This window comes from Capra hircus, chromosome 8, assembly GCF_001704415.2.
Source record: "Capra hircus breed San Clemente chromosome 8, ASM170441v1, whole genome shotgun sequence".
In the NCBI taxonomy this organism is placed as follows: domain Eukaryota; kingdom Metazoa; phylum Chordata; class Mammalia; order Artiodactyla; family Bovidae; genus Capra; species Capra hircus.
The window spans coordinates 39,326,785-39,342,680 of record NC_030815.1 but is presented as its reverse complement, the minus strand read 5'-3'; the positions used below and the strand labels follow the sequence as shown (position 1 = coordinate 39,342,680).

Sequence of the window (15,896 nt, the reverse complement as noted above, 5' to 3'; positions counted from 1 at the left end):
CCACAGTAAGACACTGTATGTTATGGCCCAACACAGCTACACATACAAAACTATGTAAGTAACTGTAGTAAAAATTTAATAAACTGAAACACATTTCCTATTTTAAGTAGAAATCTTGCATGTACTCTATTTTATAGTTTGTGAAACTAGTTTTTTCTATTTATATATAGATAATAAATGTTTATTTACCTATTTACAAAGTATAAAGCTGTAGATTTATATTATCCATTTATCTATGTAAACTATAGATAACCTGTGTACTTTTCAAATAAATGTTAGTCATAACTCACCAATATTCCATGACTACAGTTTGAAAAAGATACATTAAAATTATAGAAGTTACGGCAAATCCTTCCACAGTTAGGAGATGGTGCTCATGGGTGCTTCACTGCTTCTCACTTTTCAGAGAGGGCGCCTACATTCTTTCAGCAGCTCCAATGTACATATTTGTGTAGAGTTAGTTTATACTTATTACTCTGTGTTCTGACATTTTCTCTTTGGTTCATTCTTGTCTTAGCTCTTCTTCCAGCCTTTTAAACTGTTTGTGATCTTTACTTTCCAGTGAAAACTAGGAAGCTGGCAATTGTGAACTATCATATATTAACAAATATTGTGTTAATTTAATATATGATATTACATTCTGTAGTAGTTTAGCAAAGTTATAAATTTCAAAAATTTTAGAAGTATATTCTTTCTTATAATAATTTTTTTTCATTGTGGCCTAAAACATATTTATTAATAGGCCCAAGTATCCTTTGCCTCTGAAAAAATTACAAAGTCAAAACTAAACAGACTATTTTTAGCAATCAGTATCTCAGTATACCATCCTGTTTAGAAATGATTTAGATTTTCAATATATATCCATTATTTAGTTTACCTTGGTATAAACTATTATTTAAATTTATTTAAAACATTTGTTTGTAATAATTATGCTTGTATTAGACATGAAATAATAAATGATCAACTTAAGGTATTTTTCTTGAGTTTTGAAGACATGGTTGTTTTTATTAAAGCAATAAACTTAAGCAAGCTTTTATTATCACAGATCATCCCAGATGATATAAACATGAAAAACATTTGGATTATCTTCTATGTGTATGAGACTAAACTTGGTTTGAGGCTTCCCAGGTGACAAATAGTGGTAAAGAACCCGCCTTCCAGTGCAGGTTAGACGTAACAGACACGGGTTTGATCCCTGGGTTGGGAAGATCCCTTGAAGGAGGACACAGCAGCTCACTCTAGTATTCTTGCCTGTCAGAGGAGCCTGAGACTGCTGTCCATGGAGTTGCACAGAGTCGGACATGACCGAAGTGACTTAGATGCACGCATATGCTTGGTTTACATAAATGCTTACTTTTCTCTTAAGTCAACTGCATAGAGCTCTTTACCAATTATTTTTAGCAATACTGTCTGGAGGTGGAAAAATAAATCTATAATGTACATACATAGATAAAATATGCAGACAGACAAGAGATCTTGGAGCTCTATTCCAGAACTTTGGCCATGAATCAAGTACAATACAAAACTCACTAATTTCTACATAATTGTGTCTTTTGTGGAACAAGTTAAAGATACATACCTGTAAAGCTTTCTGTTAATGTTTATGAAGAATACTTTAAAGATTTGTGTTTGTCTTTGACAGGTAAGCTTAAGAAGGCTGTGTTCTACAGTTTGGGCACGAGAACGCTTTTAGCAGTTTATATTTTTAAAAAAACCTCTTTCTGTCTTTAGTCTCAGGTGAGCCTGGGCATTTTTTTAATACACCTTCTGGGGTGTTTACATTCAAAGATACGGTAAAGTTTACATCTTTAAGGGACAGAGAAAGAATGCAGGTTTTCTCTTGGCAGTTTTGGAGTACATTTGCCTATTACCAGAACTTTAGGGCAATTACTATTTATAGGGCATGATATGACCTCAGTCCAATTCACTGTAGGGGAGAAAGCCTCTAATTTCATTCCTGTCATGCCTTGAATATTGGCCTGTATCTGAGTCATTACCTGATTATTTGCAGAAGGTCCTAGGACAGGTTCTGGCCATCTCTATGAGGGGTAGTGTTTAGTGCAGGGCCCCTACATCCAGATGATCTTCTGGTAGGTCGGGGATAGAGAGATGGGGGCAAGAGGTGTGTAAGAGGGAGGAGAAAGGGGATTTATGTCAGATTTGATTTTTAATTTTGTTCTGAGTTTAATTTCTGTTCTTTTGTCTTGTTAAAGGAATACCTAAGGCTAATCATTATATTTCTTCATATCCACTTTTAACTTTGGTCTTCCCATACGTACCAATAATACAGTTGTTTAAGATGAGAAAATTAGAAGGTTTTCCACTTTGAAGGATCCACTGAGCATTGAGGAGTAGGATCTTCTTAATAGTGACTTAAACCATAAATAAGCATTTTTATGACTTAACTGTGGATGCAAGCGGTGTTCTCAAAGAGAGTACAAAGAATCAGCTCTCACAGTATCCAAAAAGATATCACAAAGATAGTCTAAGAAAGGAAAGTCTTTTGTTGCATAGGTGGTAAGAATTGTATGCTGAAAACTGTGTTTCTGATTTTCCCAAGAATATAAGACACCTCTGATTACAGATCTGCTAATCTGTGACAGTGGGCAGGTGTTACTGGAATGGGGCTTTCCCAGCACTGATAAAACAGCAAAGGTTGAGATGACAGAGTCCCCTATGGACTGGGACCCCTTGTGACCAGTTACCCTAAGGGCTTACACTGCTGGACAGATTGCTGCTTGTGACTTCATGTCTCAGCACCCCAGTCTATTTGACTGGTCACTGAGTATACCCTGACAAGTATACTTTTTAGATGGTAGTGATCAGAGAGAATAGTTTCACTGGGCACAAAGCCAAGCTCTCAGGATGTAGAACAAGGTGAAATGAAAATCCTCATACTCATCTGATGAGAGCTGAACTCACTAGTCTGTGAAAGCTGGTTCAAACAGCATGCTTATAGGGCTTATGCCTGTGTTCTACCCTGTAGATTTTCCCCCTTAGTACAAATGATACAACAGAGCCAAAAAAAAAAAAAAAAAAAAAAAAAAATGGTGCCCATCTCTGGGAGGAAAAGGAACAATAAAAACCAGGAATGCTCAAATTAAATTTACAATAGTTGCTATGCCAAAGAAACTTGTTACACAAATAGTTTCTTCTGTTAGTGTAAATTTAGAAAGAGAAAAAGGTCTGTCATCACTTTTGCTTTCACTGGACCCCTATAGACAAAGATCCAGAAGACTGACAGTAAGAATCCTTCTCTGCTGCCAGCTCTTGTCAGAGGTTCTAGGATTTCTCAGCAGCAGCAGTCCTGGAACAGGCAGTTTTCCAGCAAAGGAAGATCCTGCTGATTATACCAAAACTGTTGAGGAAGGTAAATTTCCCCTCTTTGTCACTTGGTTCTTTTGGCTGGCCTAATAATCAGATTGACTCAAGACAGATTAACAGAAGAAAAACAAATTTTATTTCATACATATGGAAGTCCCATAGATATAAGACCTAAGACGTGACCAAATCAGGCTGTTGATACACCCTTTTAAACAAAGAAACGTTTGTGAAGTTTTGATACAACAAAGGGCGTAGCAAATTAATGAAGTAACTAAGTTTACACAGCTTTCTCAACCTTGAATTCCCTGTTTCTGGCGATAAGGATTCCTTCTAGCCTCCCAGAGTCACATATTTCTTGAGAGTTTTTTTTTTTTTTCTCGCTTAAAAACACCTGTCAGTATCTATTACCATTTACCAATAATTTGTCAATTTTGGTGCTTACTGCTGTATTTAAGTACTTCCTGTCAGAATTCTCTTCTCATTAAAATGTATCTTTTAATAGTCCTTTTGTCAGAATATGTATGTAGTTTATCTTCATATAGCTTTGAAATGTCTGTGAATACCTTTTTTCACTCTTGAAAAATAGTTTTCTTGATTGTTTTCCAGGCCTCTTAACTGTCTTTTCAGTTTTTTTGTCTTTATCATGCTGCTTTCTGGTTGAATGTCTTAGTATTAGCTTCCAGTTTACTACTCTTCATCGGTTTCTGAGTAATCGTTGTCTGACATGTTCTACTGAAATTATTTTCTTTTATAGCTGTTTGTTCTTTTCATGACTGTTAATCTTGCCTTTGTTTCTTTGATCATGACTAATAATTACTGTAAAGTTTCTATCAGACCATATCATTCCTTTCTTTGGTCTCAGGCACTGGTATTTATAGAATTCCCTGTTACTGTAACTTGCAGCCAGGGTGAGAACCATTGTTTTAAATTATTTCAAGATGATGTACAGTGATTGTATCATTATTTTAAAGATGAAGGGAGTCAAAGAAGAAATCAAGGTGAACAATGTGATAAGACCAGATAAGGGAGAGGAATTGGGACTAGTAATTCTTACAGTAGATTATAAATTAAATATTTAAGCATCTATATTCAATGAAAAGTTTATGAAGGTATGTTTCATAAGTTCTTATAAGGTTTTTTTTTTTTTGCAGATTAATTCAAACTGGGTTTGTATAATTAAGGTTGATCAGATATTTTAGATCTACAATGGTGGTAGTACTGAATACCTTAAAAATATCCTATTTGGGATTTTTATAATTTATTTGTTTGGGGTTTTGTTAGGTCTTCATTGCTGCCTGTGGGCTTTCTCTATGGAGAGTGGGGGCTGCTCTCTAGTTGCAGATGTGGGCTTCTCACTGTGGAGCAGAGGCTCTAGGCACATGGGCTTCAGTACTTGAAGCCCTCTAGCTCAGTAGTTGTAGCCTGTGGGCTCTTGAGCAGGGGCTTGGTATTTGTGATGCTTGGTTGCCCTGTGGCATTTTTCCAGGTCAGGGATCAAACTGCATTCCCAGGTGGATTCTTAACCCCTGTACCACCAGGGAAGCCCAGCAGCTAACCTTTTTCTTTTTTGCTTTTCACCTTTAAGAATAGCCGTGTCACTGTGGTTTTCTTATTTCCCAATTAGTCTCATAATTTTTTTTCCCATAGATGTTTCATTTATATTGGTTTAAAAAGTCAGATCACACAGAAGCGTTAATAACAATCCAGTTACAATGAAAAACTCTGTGCTTCCAACTTTAATCATTTTCTCCAGAGGGAGACGGTTTTAACTCTGTTAACTTCTGGTAGTTCAGTCTCTGTTTTACCTGTACCACCATGTTCCTCCTCTTTTCTTCAGATTACAGGTTTCACTATTTTATTTCTTATATTGGCTATCATTGTAACCTACAGTAATATTGTGACTTTATTTCTTGTTCAGCAACCATTGGCATTATTAATTGATTTCTCAATTTCTAAGGTTAGTGCTTCTTTCCCAAGCTTTAGTTTAGCTTCCCTCCATGGTTTCACCTCTCAGCCATTTATGTTCTGTTCAGTAACCATAGTTAACACAACAATATTTATATTATACTGAGGATTGTTTATTATGGAGCCTAGAAGTATGCTATAATTTCATCTCCTTTCTTATAACGTTTTCTCCCACTAGAATCACCTTTTTTTCTTTTCACTGTTTTCCTTTATCATGTCCACTCTGGGTGTTTTGTTTTGTTTTGAACTAATCATAGCAAGCAGTCTAACACTTTTTTCTGAAATCTTCCTTCTAGAGCTCCTCTGTTCCTATCTGCTCTGAGTGTGCCTCAGGCCTGCTGTTCAACTTTCATCATAACTTTATTACTTTCCAGGATTAGATCTATTTTCTGGACCTGATATCATCCTCTTTTTGGATTTACTCTTTGTGTGGTTTATTACATCTTAAGAAAATAACTTCTTCAATGCTGCTTTTGAGGTAAACTTTGAGTTTTTGAATGTTTGGGAACGCCTGTATTTTTCTGGGTAATAGTCCTAAATTGAAAACCATGCTTGAGATTAGAGAACTCAAAATAATGAAACCAAATGAAAAGAAAAAGCCATCCTTAACCCTTCAGATTCTTTCCCTGTAGGTGGTCTTTACTTCTTAATTACTAAATTCAGCTGATTTTTTTCCCTTCTGTTTCTTATTTAACTTCTTCATGATGTTTGATAATTCTTCTCATAGATAATTCTTCTCTTCTGTTTTTTTTTTTCTAAAGGGAACCATATTTTTATTAAAATATACACATAGAAAAATGCACTAATCAATTTTTATACAGTTAATTCTAGTTTTCTTCTATTTCTGGCCATTTATTTTCAAGATCTTTGCTACATTCTTCTTTATGCCCTCCATCTGTGACTTTTCTGGATAATGTTAAATGTTGTGACCTCAAGGATTTGATCTATCATCTTCTCTTCCTACCTCATACCTTATATCTGGACGTCATATGCATCTATGGCTATAGCTACCTTTATGTGTACTGACTGTGAAATCTGTCACAAAAGCACGCTATGTTTTCCTTAGCCTGCATAAATCTAGCTGCCTTTGGGATATCTCAGTCTGTATGTATCATAGGTAACTCAGTTCATTTTATGCTAAATTGAATTAATCATTCCTCCCAAACTATCCTTGTGTTCCATATATTCTATTCTGTGAATTATAATACTGGATACCCAGTCTCTCAAACCCCAAATTAAGAAATCATTCTTAACTACTCATATATCAAGCCAGTTACTACAAATATTCCTTTTAATTGCCTTATAGGTGCTTCTGACTGTAAATATCTAAAATTCATTTCTTCTTTCTTACTCTTTTTATCTATTTTGGCACTTTGTATATACCTAGTCACTCAATCAGCTCAGATTGAGGATGGATTCCTTCCTTTCACTTATGTACGTTTGGTGATTGAGCTAGGTTTATGCATAGACCAGTTGTTTCACTGTATATAATCTGTTAAATGTTTTGAAACAGTATATGTATTGTTTCATATCTTAGAACTTTTTAGAACAATAATTACTGAGAATTAAATCCAAATTCTTATTCACTGATCATTTCTGTTGAAAACATGATGTTCCTATTACCATTTCTGACATTCCTGACAAGTTCAGGCTGCACTGTCTCTGCTCTTGTGCAGTTTATGTTATGTAATTGTCTTGGCTGTCCCCACAGTTGGATTAGACATAATTGATCAAATGTGAAGTGAAAAGTATGTTTGGATAGTCAAATATATGGTAGAAATGGACAAACTAGTAGAAATATGAAGAGATAAAGACAACAGAAGTTTACTTGTTTTGATGCTACACAGGTATCTGGGGTAATTGTTTTAACATTTCTATTTTTCCTAAAAATACATATATTTAAAAAATGTTTTATTGGTGCATAATTCAAATACCATATGATTCACTCCTAGCCATACAGTTTCATTTTAAATCAAAAAGGCAAAATGACAATCTGTATGAGCATGAATAGTGAGAAGTTGTATTTAGATATTATTCCCAGCACCTTTAATAATAATTTTTGTACTTTTCTCAAACTATTCTCAATGAACTTTTTAGGTTTAGTAGTTGAGGGTGAGGGATTATGGAGAAAATAACTGTTTGTCTTCTAGAATGGTGTTATGGACAAAGTACACAAGGGAACAGAAGGAAAGGATTTTCTGTGTTACAGATTTTCTGATCATAACTTTTTGCTTACGAGTTTCTGTGATTTTGAGCTAAGAAACTACATGAGATCCAACTGGCTTTCTATGCTTTGCCTAAGCAATTGCTTTTGCTTCTGTTAAAGAAAAAGAAATTCTTTTGCTTCTTTTGAAACTGCTAAAATCAGACCTCAGATTTGAAGCTGGTGAGAGAATGCCTTTTTGAACATATTTCTTTTAAAAAATAAGCATACTTTTTTTGTGAAATCCTTTTGACTTAATCCTTTACAGTCTTGAAGATAACATATCTTCTTGACTTGGTTTGAATGCAAATAGCATTTATCGTAAATGCAAGATAGGAGAGCCCTGGAAGGGCAGAAATTCAAAGAAAAGATTAACTTATTTACTAAAATGTTTTAGGTTGTACAAGAGTTGAAATCTGGAGAAGGACATCAGTTTCGATTTGACTTGGCTTCAGATAACTGGAATATACAAATAATCTCCTTTGTGATCCCATGGACTATAGCCTGCCAGGCTTCTCTGTCCATGGAATTCCCCAGGCAATAATACTAGAGTGGGTTGCCATTTCCTACTCCAGGGGATCTTCCTGACACAGGGATTGAACCTGCATTTCCTGCTTTGGCAGGAGGATTCTTTACCACTGAACCACCAGGGAAGCCTTGCAAATAATACTGGATTTATTGTTTCTCCCTGTTGGACTTAGTGACTCCCTGGTTGTCAAGAAACTAGTTACCTGCTAACTTTCTGTTCTTCCAACCTTTGCATTGATTTCCATCCTCATGGTTACCTCGTGGTTGCAAGAGAGTCATTGTATAGCTTCAGCTACTGTGTCTTCATTCCGGGTAGCCTGAAGGAGGAAGTAGCAAGGAAAAAAGGGTGCACTTTATAGCTAAATTACCAAGGAGTGTACTTGTTGGATCATGGTATGAATATATGTATAACTTTGTAAGGAAGAGCTGAACATTTTTGCAAAGTGTTTGTTCAATTTAACATTCCCACCAGCAATGAGAGTTCTAATTTCTCTACAACTTTTTAAACATTTGGTATTAAATTTTCCTTTTTAATGGGTGTGTGAGCATATCTTATGGTTTTAATTTGTATTTCCCTAATTATTGGTGATATTCAGTAGTTATTCATAAGTGCTTTTGGACAATTTTGTATCTCCTTTTGTTGTTGTTCAGTCGCTAAGTCATGTCCGACTCCTTGAGACCCCATTCACTGCAGCATGCCAGGCTTCCCTGTCCTTCACTATCTCCTGGAGTTTGCTCAGACTCATGTCCATTGAGTTGGTGATGCCATCCAACCATCTCATTCTCTGTCATACCCTTTTTCTCCTGCCCTTAGACATTCCCGGCATCAGGGTCTTTTCCAATGATTTGACTCTTCACATCACATGGCCAAAGTACTGGGGCTTCAGCATCAGTTCTTCCAAAGCATATTCAGGGTTAATTTCCTTTAGGATTGACTGGTTTGATCTCCTTGCAGTCCAAGGGACGCTCAAGAATCTTCTCCAGCAACACAGTTTGATAACATCAATTCTTCGACAGTCAGCCTTCTTTATAGTCCAACTCTCCCATGCATACATGATGACTGGAAAAACCGTAGCTTTGACATGACAGACCTTTGTGGGCAAAGTGATGTTTCTGCTTTTTAATACACTGTCTAGGTTTGTCATAGCTTTTCTTCCAAGGAGCAAGTGTCTTTTAATTTCATGACTGCAGTCACTGTCTGCAGTGATTTTTTTTAAGTGTGTTTAAATGTTGTTCCCCTCTTATTTTATTATTGAAAGATGTTTCTATTGTCATGAAGATGGTCTCCATTTCTCTGAAATGTTTGTTCCATAAAAGTTTATTCCTTATGCATATTGGTCAATTATCCATCTCAAATTAGTAGTTATGTATGGTATAAACTTGAGGTCAAAGTTCTTTTCTTTTTTTTTCACCTCCCATATGAATAACCAATTGACTGAGAAACATTTTTTGAAAAAATAATCATTTCTTCTCCACTGAAATGTAGTGAGGCATTTTTTCTGATTAGGTGACCATATGTGAGGTTTTTTTTTTTTTTGGTATTCTGTTTCATATGCCTATTTATTTGTAGTTATTCCAATACCAACCTGACTTAATTACTCTGCCTTTATAATAAATCTTGGTGTCTGGTAGTATAAATTCTCCATTTTGCTCTTCAAGATGATCTTGGCTATTGTAAGTCCTTTTTGTTTTTCATATGGATTTTAGCTTGTAAATTTCCATAGAGTAAGCTGCTAAAATTTTAATTGGGATTGTGTTGGATCTATAGATCAATTTGGAGAAGAATCAATATCTGGACAACATTGACTTTCCTATCATCGTCTATCACCATGTTCTGTTCTTGGCTTTTATTTTTTGTATTTGTCATAAAATATAATTGATTAACAATATTAGTTCCAGGTATACAGCATAGTGAGTCAGTACTTTTACAGATTGTACTCCATGGAAGGTTGTTGCAAGATAATGGTTATAATTCCCTGTGCTATACAGTATATCCATGTTATTTTATACAGGGTAGTGTGTATGTCTTAGGAACTAAAGAGCCTCTTGATGAGGATGAAAGAGGAGAGTGAAAAAGCTGGCTTAAAACTCAGCATTCAAAAAATTAAGGTCATGGCATCTAGTCCCATCACTTCATGGCAAATAGAAGAAGAAAAACTAGAAACAGTGCTGCTATAAATGTAGGGGTGCTTGTAGCTTTTCAAATTAGTGTTGTTGGTTTTTCTGAATATGTACCCAGGAGTGGAACTGCTGGATCATATGGTTATTCTATTTTTAGTTTTTTAAGGAAACTCCACACTTTTTTCCATAGAGACTGCACCAGTGTATATGCCCACCACTATTGTAGTAGAGTTCTTTTTTCCTCCATCTTCTCCAGCATGTATTATTAGTAGACTTCTTGATGATGGCGATTCTGAAAGGTGTGAGGTGATGCTTCATTGTTTTGATATTTATTTCTCTTATAATTAGTGATTTTGAGTATCTTTTCATGTTTCTGTTAGCAATCTGTATGTCTTCTTTAGAAAAATATCTATTCAAATTTTCTGGCCTTTTGTTTTTTTCTTCTAGCAATGTTTTCATTTCAGAGTTCCTACAGATATTTCAATAAATTTGTCCTTACATTTGACTTTTTGATTCCTGTTATAAATTATATCAGGGCTTCCCTGGTGGCTCAGAGGTTAAACCGTCTGCCTGCAATGCAGGAGGCCTGGGTTCGATTTCTGGGTCGGGAAGATCCCCTGGAGAAGGAAATGGCAACCCAGTCCAGTATTCTTGGCTGGAGAATCCCATGGATGGAGGAACCTGGTGGGCTACAGTCCACGGGGTTGCAAAGAGTCGGACATGACTGCGCGACTTCACTATCAGTTTAAAATGTTCATTTTTTAAATTGGTTCTGGCATATGGGAATTGCAATAGACTTTTATATATTGGCTTTGTATCTTGTGATCTTATAAGCTCACTTTAGTAAGTTTTAGATTCTTTTAAGTTTTCTGTGTACACAGTCATATCATGTGTGAATAATGATAGTTTTACCTTTTCCATTATACCTTTTATTTCTTTTTTTTTTGCCACATTGCACTGTTCAGGACTCCACTACAATATTGATTAGAAGACATGATTTTAGACATGCATATTAAGTTTTTGAATTCAGGGAAAACAAGTTTGATATTTTGCCATTAAGTTATTAATTTTAGGTCTTTTGTAATTACTCTTAATTACACACGTTTGCTCTTAAACCTAGTTTGCTGAGTTTTTATCACGAACTATTATAGAAGTTTAATTCAGTTTTGGCATTTAGTGAAATGATCATATATTACTTTTCTCATTCTAATAATTAGTAAATTTTATTGATTGAATTTTGATTATTCAGTTAACCTTGTATTTCTGGTATAAGTAACTCAGTCAAGATTTTTTTTTGGCTGAACCACATGGGTTGTGATCTTAGTTCCCTGACCAGGAATCAAACCTGGACCGCAGCACTGACAGCAAATGCCAAGTCCTAACCACTGGACCACCAGGGAATTCCCAAACTCAGTCAGGATTTATTATTCTTTTAAAAATTACTGGATTCAGTTTGCCAGTTTTGTTTTTTTTTCCTTCAGTATGTATCTTATATCCTTATGAGAGTTACTATTGTGGAAAGATTACAAATTGCTGAAGTTTCATGTGATGGTTAACAGTAATAATGCATTTTCAGTTAAGGTATGTACAGTGGATTTTTTAAAAGATATAATGCTATTGTACACCTGATAGAGTACAGTATAGTGTAAATGTAACTTTTATATGTACTGGGAAACTAAAAAATTGGTGTGACTTATTTTATTGCACTGATCTGGAACAAAACCTTCAGTATCTCTGAGAAATGCTTGTGCATGGTACTTATTCAATTAGTGGATTTGATAGAGTCGATGCTATCAGTGAGGACTGCTTTATATATGAAGGATAACTTATCAGTGTCACTTTGATTTGTAACTTTGGTTTCTCTTACAGGCAAATGTTCTGAAAACGACTCTGCATGGGAATGGCTTGCCTTACAATGACAGAAATGGAAGGAACATCCACATCCCCTGTGCATCAGAATGGTGATATTTCTGGAAATGCTAACTCTGTGAAGCAAATAGATCCAGTCCTACAGGTCTATCTTTATCATTCCCTTGGGAAAGCTGAGGAGGATTATCTGAAGTTTCCAACTGGAGAGTATGTTGCTGAAGAGATTTGTATTGCTGCTTCTAAAGCTTGTGGTAAGTATTAAAAAACAGTGTTTTTCTTCTTATTAATATATGCTTGGTTTATTATACTCTAACACAATGTACCTGCTTGATATATTTTTTATGCTTCCATGACTGACAAGTGTTTTTATATGTATATAAAATGAGAAAATTACTAAAGTAGAATATAAGGTAAATTCCATGTTGAGCTACTGGTATAGAATGAATGTGTTCCCCCCAAATTTGTGTTGTGACCTACTCCTCCAGTGTGATGACTTTGGAAGTGGGGTTTTCCAGAGATGAATCAGTCATGAGAGTGGACCCCTCATTAGTGGGACTAGTACCTTTATTAAAGAGATTTCTGAGAGTTCCTTTGCCCCTCCTGCCATTTGTGGACATAGCGAGAAGATAAATAAGAAAATGAATCATCTATGAACCAGGAATAGGGTCCTCATTAGACACCACATCTGCTAGCACCTTGATTTTGTACTTCCCAACCTCCAGAAATGTGAGAAATATGTTTCTGTTTTTTATAAGCCACTTCATATATGGTAATTTTCTTATAGCATCCTGAATGAGCTAAAACAGCAGTTGGTACTGAGAAGTGGAAGGTCTGTAACAAATTTCTAAAAATGTAAAAGTGGCTTTGGGACTGGGTAATGGAAGAGTTTTGAGGTGCATGCTAAAAAAAGTCTATGTTGTTGGGAACAAATTTTTAAAGGAGATTCTGGTGAAGACTTGGAAAGAAAGAAGCAGAGTTGTAAGAAAACAATTTTCTTAGAGGACACTTGTGCAGTCCTGTGCAGAATATTGGTAGAATTGTGTTCCATAAAGACCATTCTGATAAGATCTCAGATGGAAATAAGGACTATGTTATTGGAAACTGAAAGAAAAGTGATCCTTGTTATAAAGTGTCAAAGAACTTGCCGGAGTTATGTTCATGTTTCAGTGCTTTGTAGAATGTGGAACTTACGAGCAATAAAATTGGGTATTTACTTCAAGTCATTTCTAAGCGAAGGGTTGAAGGTGTGGCTTGAGTCCTCATGACTGCTTATAGTTGTGAAAAATTAATGCTGTTGCTGAGCTCCTTGGCTGCCCTGGATATGGTTCTGGCAGCCCCTAGTGTGGCAGTTATCCCTCAGCGGGGTGCAGGCAGCAAACTTTGGTGGAATAAGTATCTCTACTAGTGGAGAATGCAAAGGCCTTGGAGGCATGTCTGACTCCACCTATATTTCAAAAAAGGGAAGCATGGGGCAGGGCTGCCAGGAGTCTTTGGTGCCCAGCAAAGCTGGAGGGGCAGGAATGTTGCCCTGGTGTACCCTGAAGGTGGGATCTCTGCTTCAGTGGGTCTGGAAGGCAGAGTATCAAGTTAGAGGGTTATTCATCAGCCTTAAGATCTAATGGAATTTGCCTTACTAGGTTTTAGATTTATTTGAGACTTGTCACTCATTTCTTCTTTTCTTTTGGAATGGAAATATTTGTCCTATGCCTGTTGGAATGGGAACATCTACCCTATGTCTTTTCCACCATTATGTTTTAGAAACACATAATTTGTTTGATTTCATAAGTTTACAGCTGGAGAACCTCTGGATGAATTGTACCTTGTTGTTCAGTTGCTAAGTATGTCTGACTCTTTGCGACCCCATGGACTGCAGCACGTCAGGCTTCCCTATTCTTCATCATCTTCTGGAGCATGCTCAAACTCATGTCCTTTGAGTCTGAGATGCCATCCAACCTCTGTTGTTCCCTTCTCCTTCTGCCTTCAATCTTTCCCAGCATCAGGGTCTTTTCTAATGAGTTGGCTCTTCTCATCAGATGGCCAAAGTATTGGAGCTTCAGCATCAGTGCTTCCAGTGAATATTCAGGATTGATTTCCTTTGGGATTGACTGCTTTGATCTCTTTGCTGTCTGAGGGACACTCACGAGTCTTCTCCAGAACCACAATTTGAAAACATCAGTTCTTTGGCACTCAGCCTTCTTTATAGTCCAACTCTCACATCTGTACACAACTGCTGGAAGAACCATAGCTTTTACTATACAGAGCTTTGTTGGCAAAGGGACATCTCTGCTTTTTAATATGATGTCTAGGTTTGTTATAGCTTGAGATGCCTTGGTGGAGATTCTTATTCCACCAGAGTTTGTGTCTCTTTTTTCTAAAGAGCAAGCATCTTTTAATTTCATGGCTTTGCAGTGATTTTGGAGCCCAAGAAAATAAAATCTATCACTGCTTTCACTTTTTCCCTTCTATTTGCCATGAGGCTATGGAACTGGGTGCCATGATCTTCGTTTTTTGAATGTTGAGTTCTAAGACCGCTTTTTTTCACTCTTCCTCTTTCACTCTCATCAAGAGGCTGTTCAGCTCCTCCTCACTCTGCCATTAGAGAAGTGTTATCTGCATACTGAGGTTGTTAATATTACTTCCTGGCAGTCTTGATTCCAGCTTGTGATTCATCCAGTCTGGCATATCACATGATGTATTCAGCATAAAAGGTAAAGAAGCAGGGTAACAGTATACAGCCCTGTTGTACTCCTTTTCGGATTTTGAAGCAGTCTGTTGTTCCATGTCTCGTTATTACTGTTGCTTCTTGACCTGCATACAGATTTCTTGGGAGGCAAGTAAGGTGGTCTGGTATGCCCATCTCTTTAAGAATTGTCCACAGTTTGTTGTGATCCACAATCAAAGGTGTTAGCATAGTCAGTGAAGCAGAAGTAGATATTTTTCTGGAATTTCCTTTCTTTTTCCATGATCCAACATATACTGGCAATTTGATCTCTGGCTCTTCTGCCTTTTCTAAACCCAGCTTGTGCATCTGGATGAAGCCTTGCTTTAGTCTCATCCACATCTGATTTGCTGCTGCTGCTGCTGCTGCTAAGTTGCTTCAGTTGTGTCCAACTCTGTGCGACCCCATAGACAGCAGCCTACCAGGCTCCCCTGTCCCTGGGATTTTCCAGGCAAGAACACTGGAGTGGGTTGCCATTTCCTTCTCCAATGCATGAAAGTGAAAAGTCAAAGTGAAGTCGCTCAGTCGTGTCCGACTCTTAGCGACCCCATGGACTGCAGCCTACCAGGCTCCTCTGTCCATGGGATTTTCCAGGCAAGAATACTGGAGTGGGTTGCCATTGCCTTCTCCACATCTGATTTAGATGATATTTAAATGAGACTTTGAACTCAGACTTTGAATTGATGTTGGAATGAGTTAAGACTCCTGGGGCTATTGTGATGGAATGAATGTATTTTGAATGTGAAAGGATATTATTTTTGGAGGGCCAGGAATAGAATGCTATAGGTTGAGGGAGAAAGACACAAACATTCAAATTCATATGTTGAAACGTATTCTCCCAATGTGATTGTATCTGCCGGTGTTACCAGGTCATAAGGTTAAATATCACCTTACCCCAGTTGCTTTTCTACCCTTATGTGGCTTAGTTAATAGATAACTAAGTTATCTGGGTCTCTTAGAATTATGGATATTTGTGTCTGTTTTTTCAGGATGTAGTCAAGTTATTTTATGGTGTGAAATATGTGTTCCTAAAAGACACTGTGTTCTGCAGAATTGTGCAGTAAAAACCACAGGGCTTATAGGAAAGATAAAGTTAGGGGTATGACAGTCTAAACTTGGTGATATTAAAAAAAAAAAACTTAGTAAAAACAGCACATGCTAAGTGGT

The 15,896-nt window shown here is 36.5% G+C and overlaps 1 protein-coding gene across 1 annotated transcript in view; it reads left to right on the top strand.

Moving 5' to 3' along the window:
- JAK2 (Janus kinase 2) overlaps positions 1 to 15,896 on the top strand; it is a 115,225-nt gene that overhangs the window by 17,731 nt on the left and 81,598 nt on the right. Inside the window, exon 3 of the mRNA XM_018052022.1 lies at positions 12,011 to 12,261. Coding sequence (XP_017907511.1) covers positions 12,036 to 12,261 — 226 coding nt within the window. The 5' untranslated portion in view covers positions 12,011 to 12,035. The remainder of the gene's footprint in view (positions 1 to 12,010; positions 12,262 to 15,896) is intronic.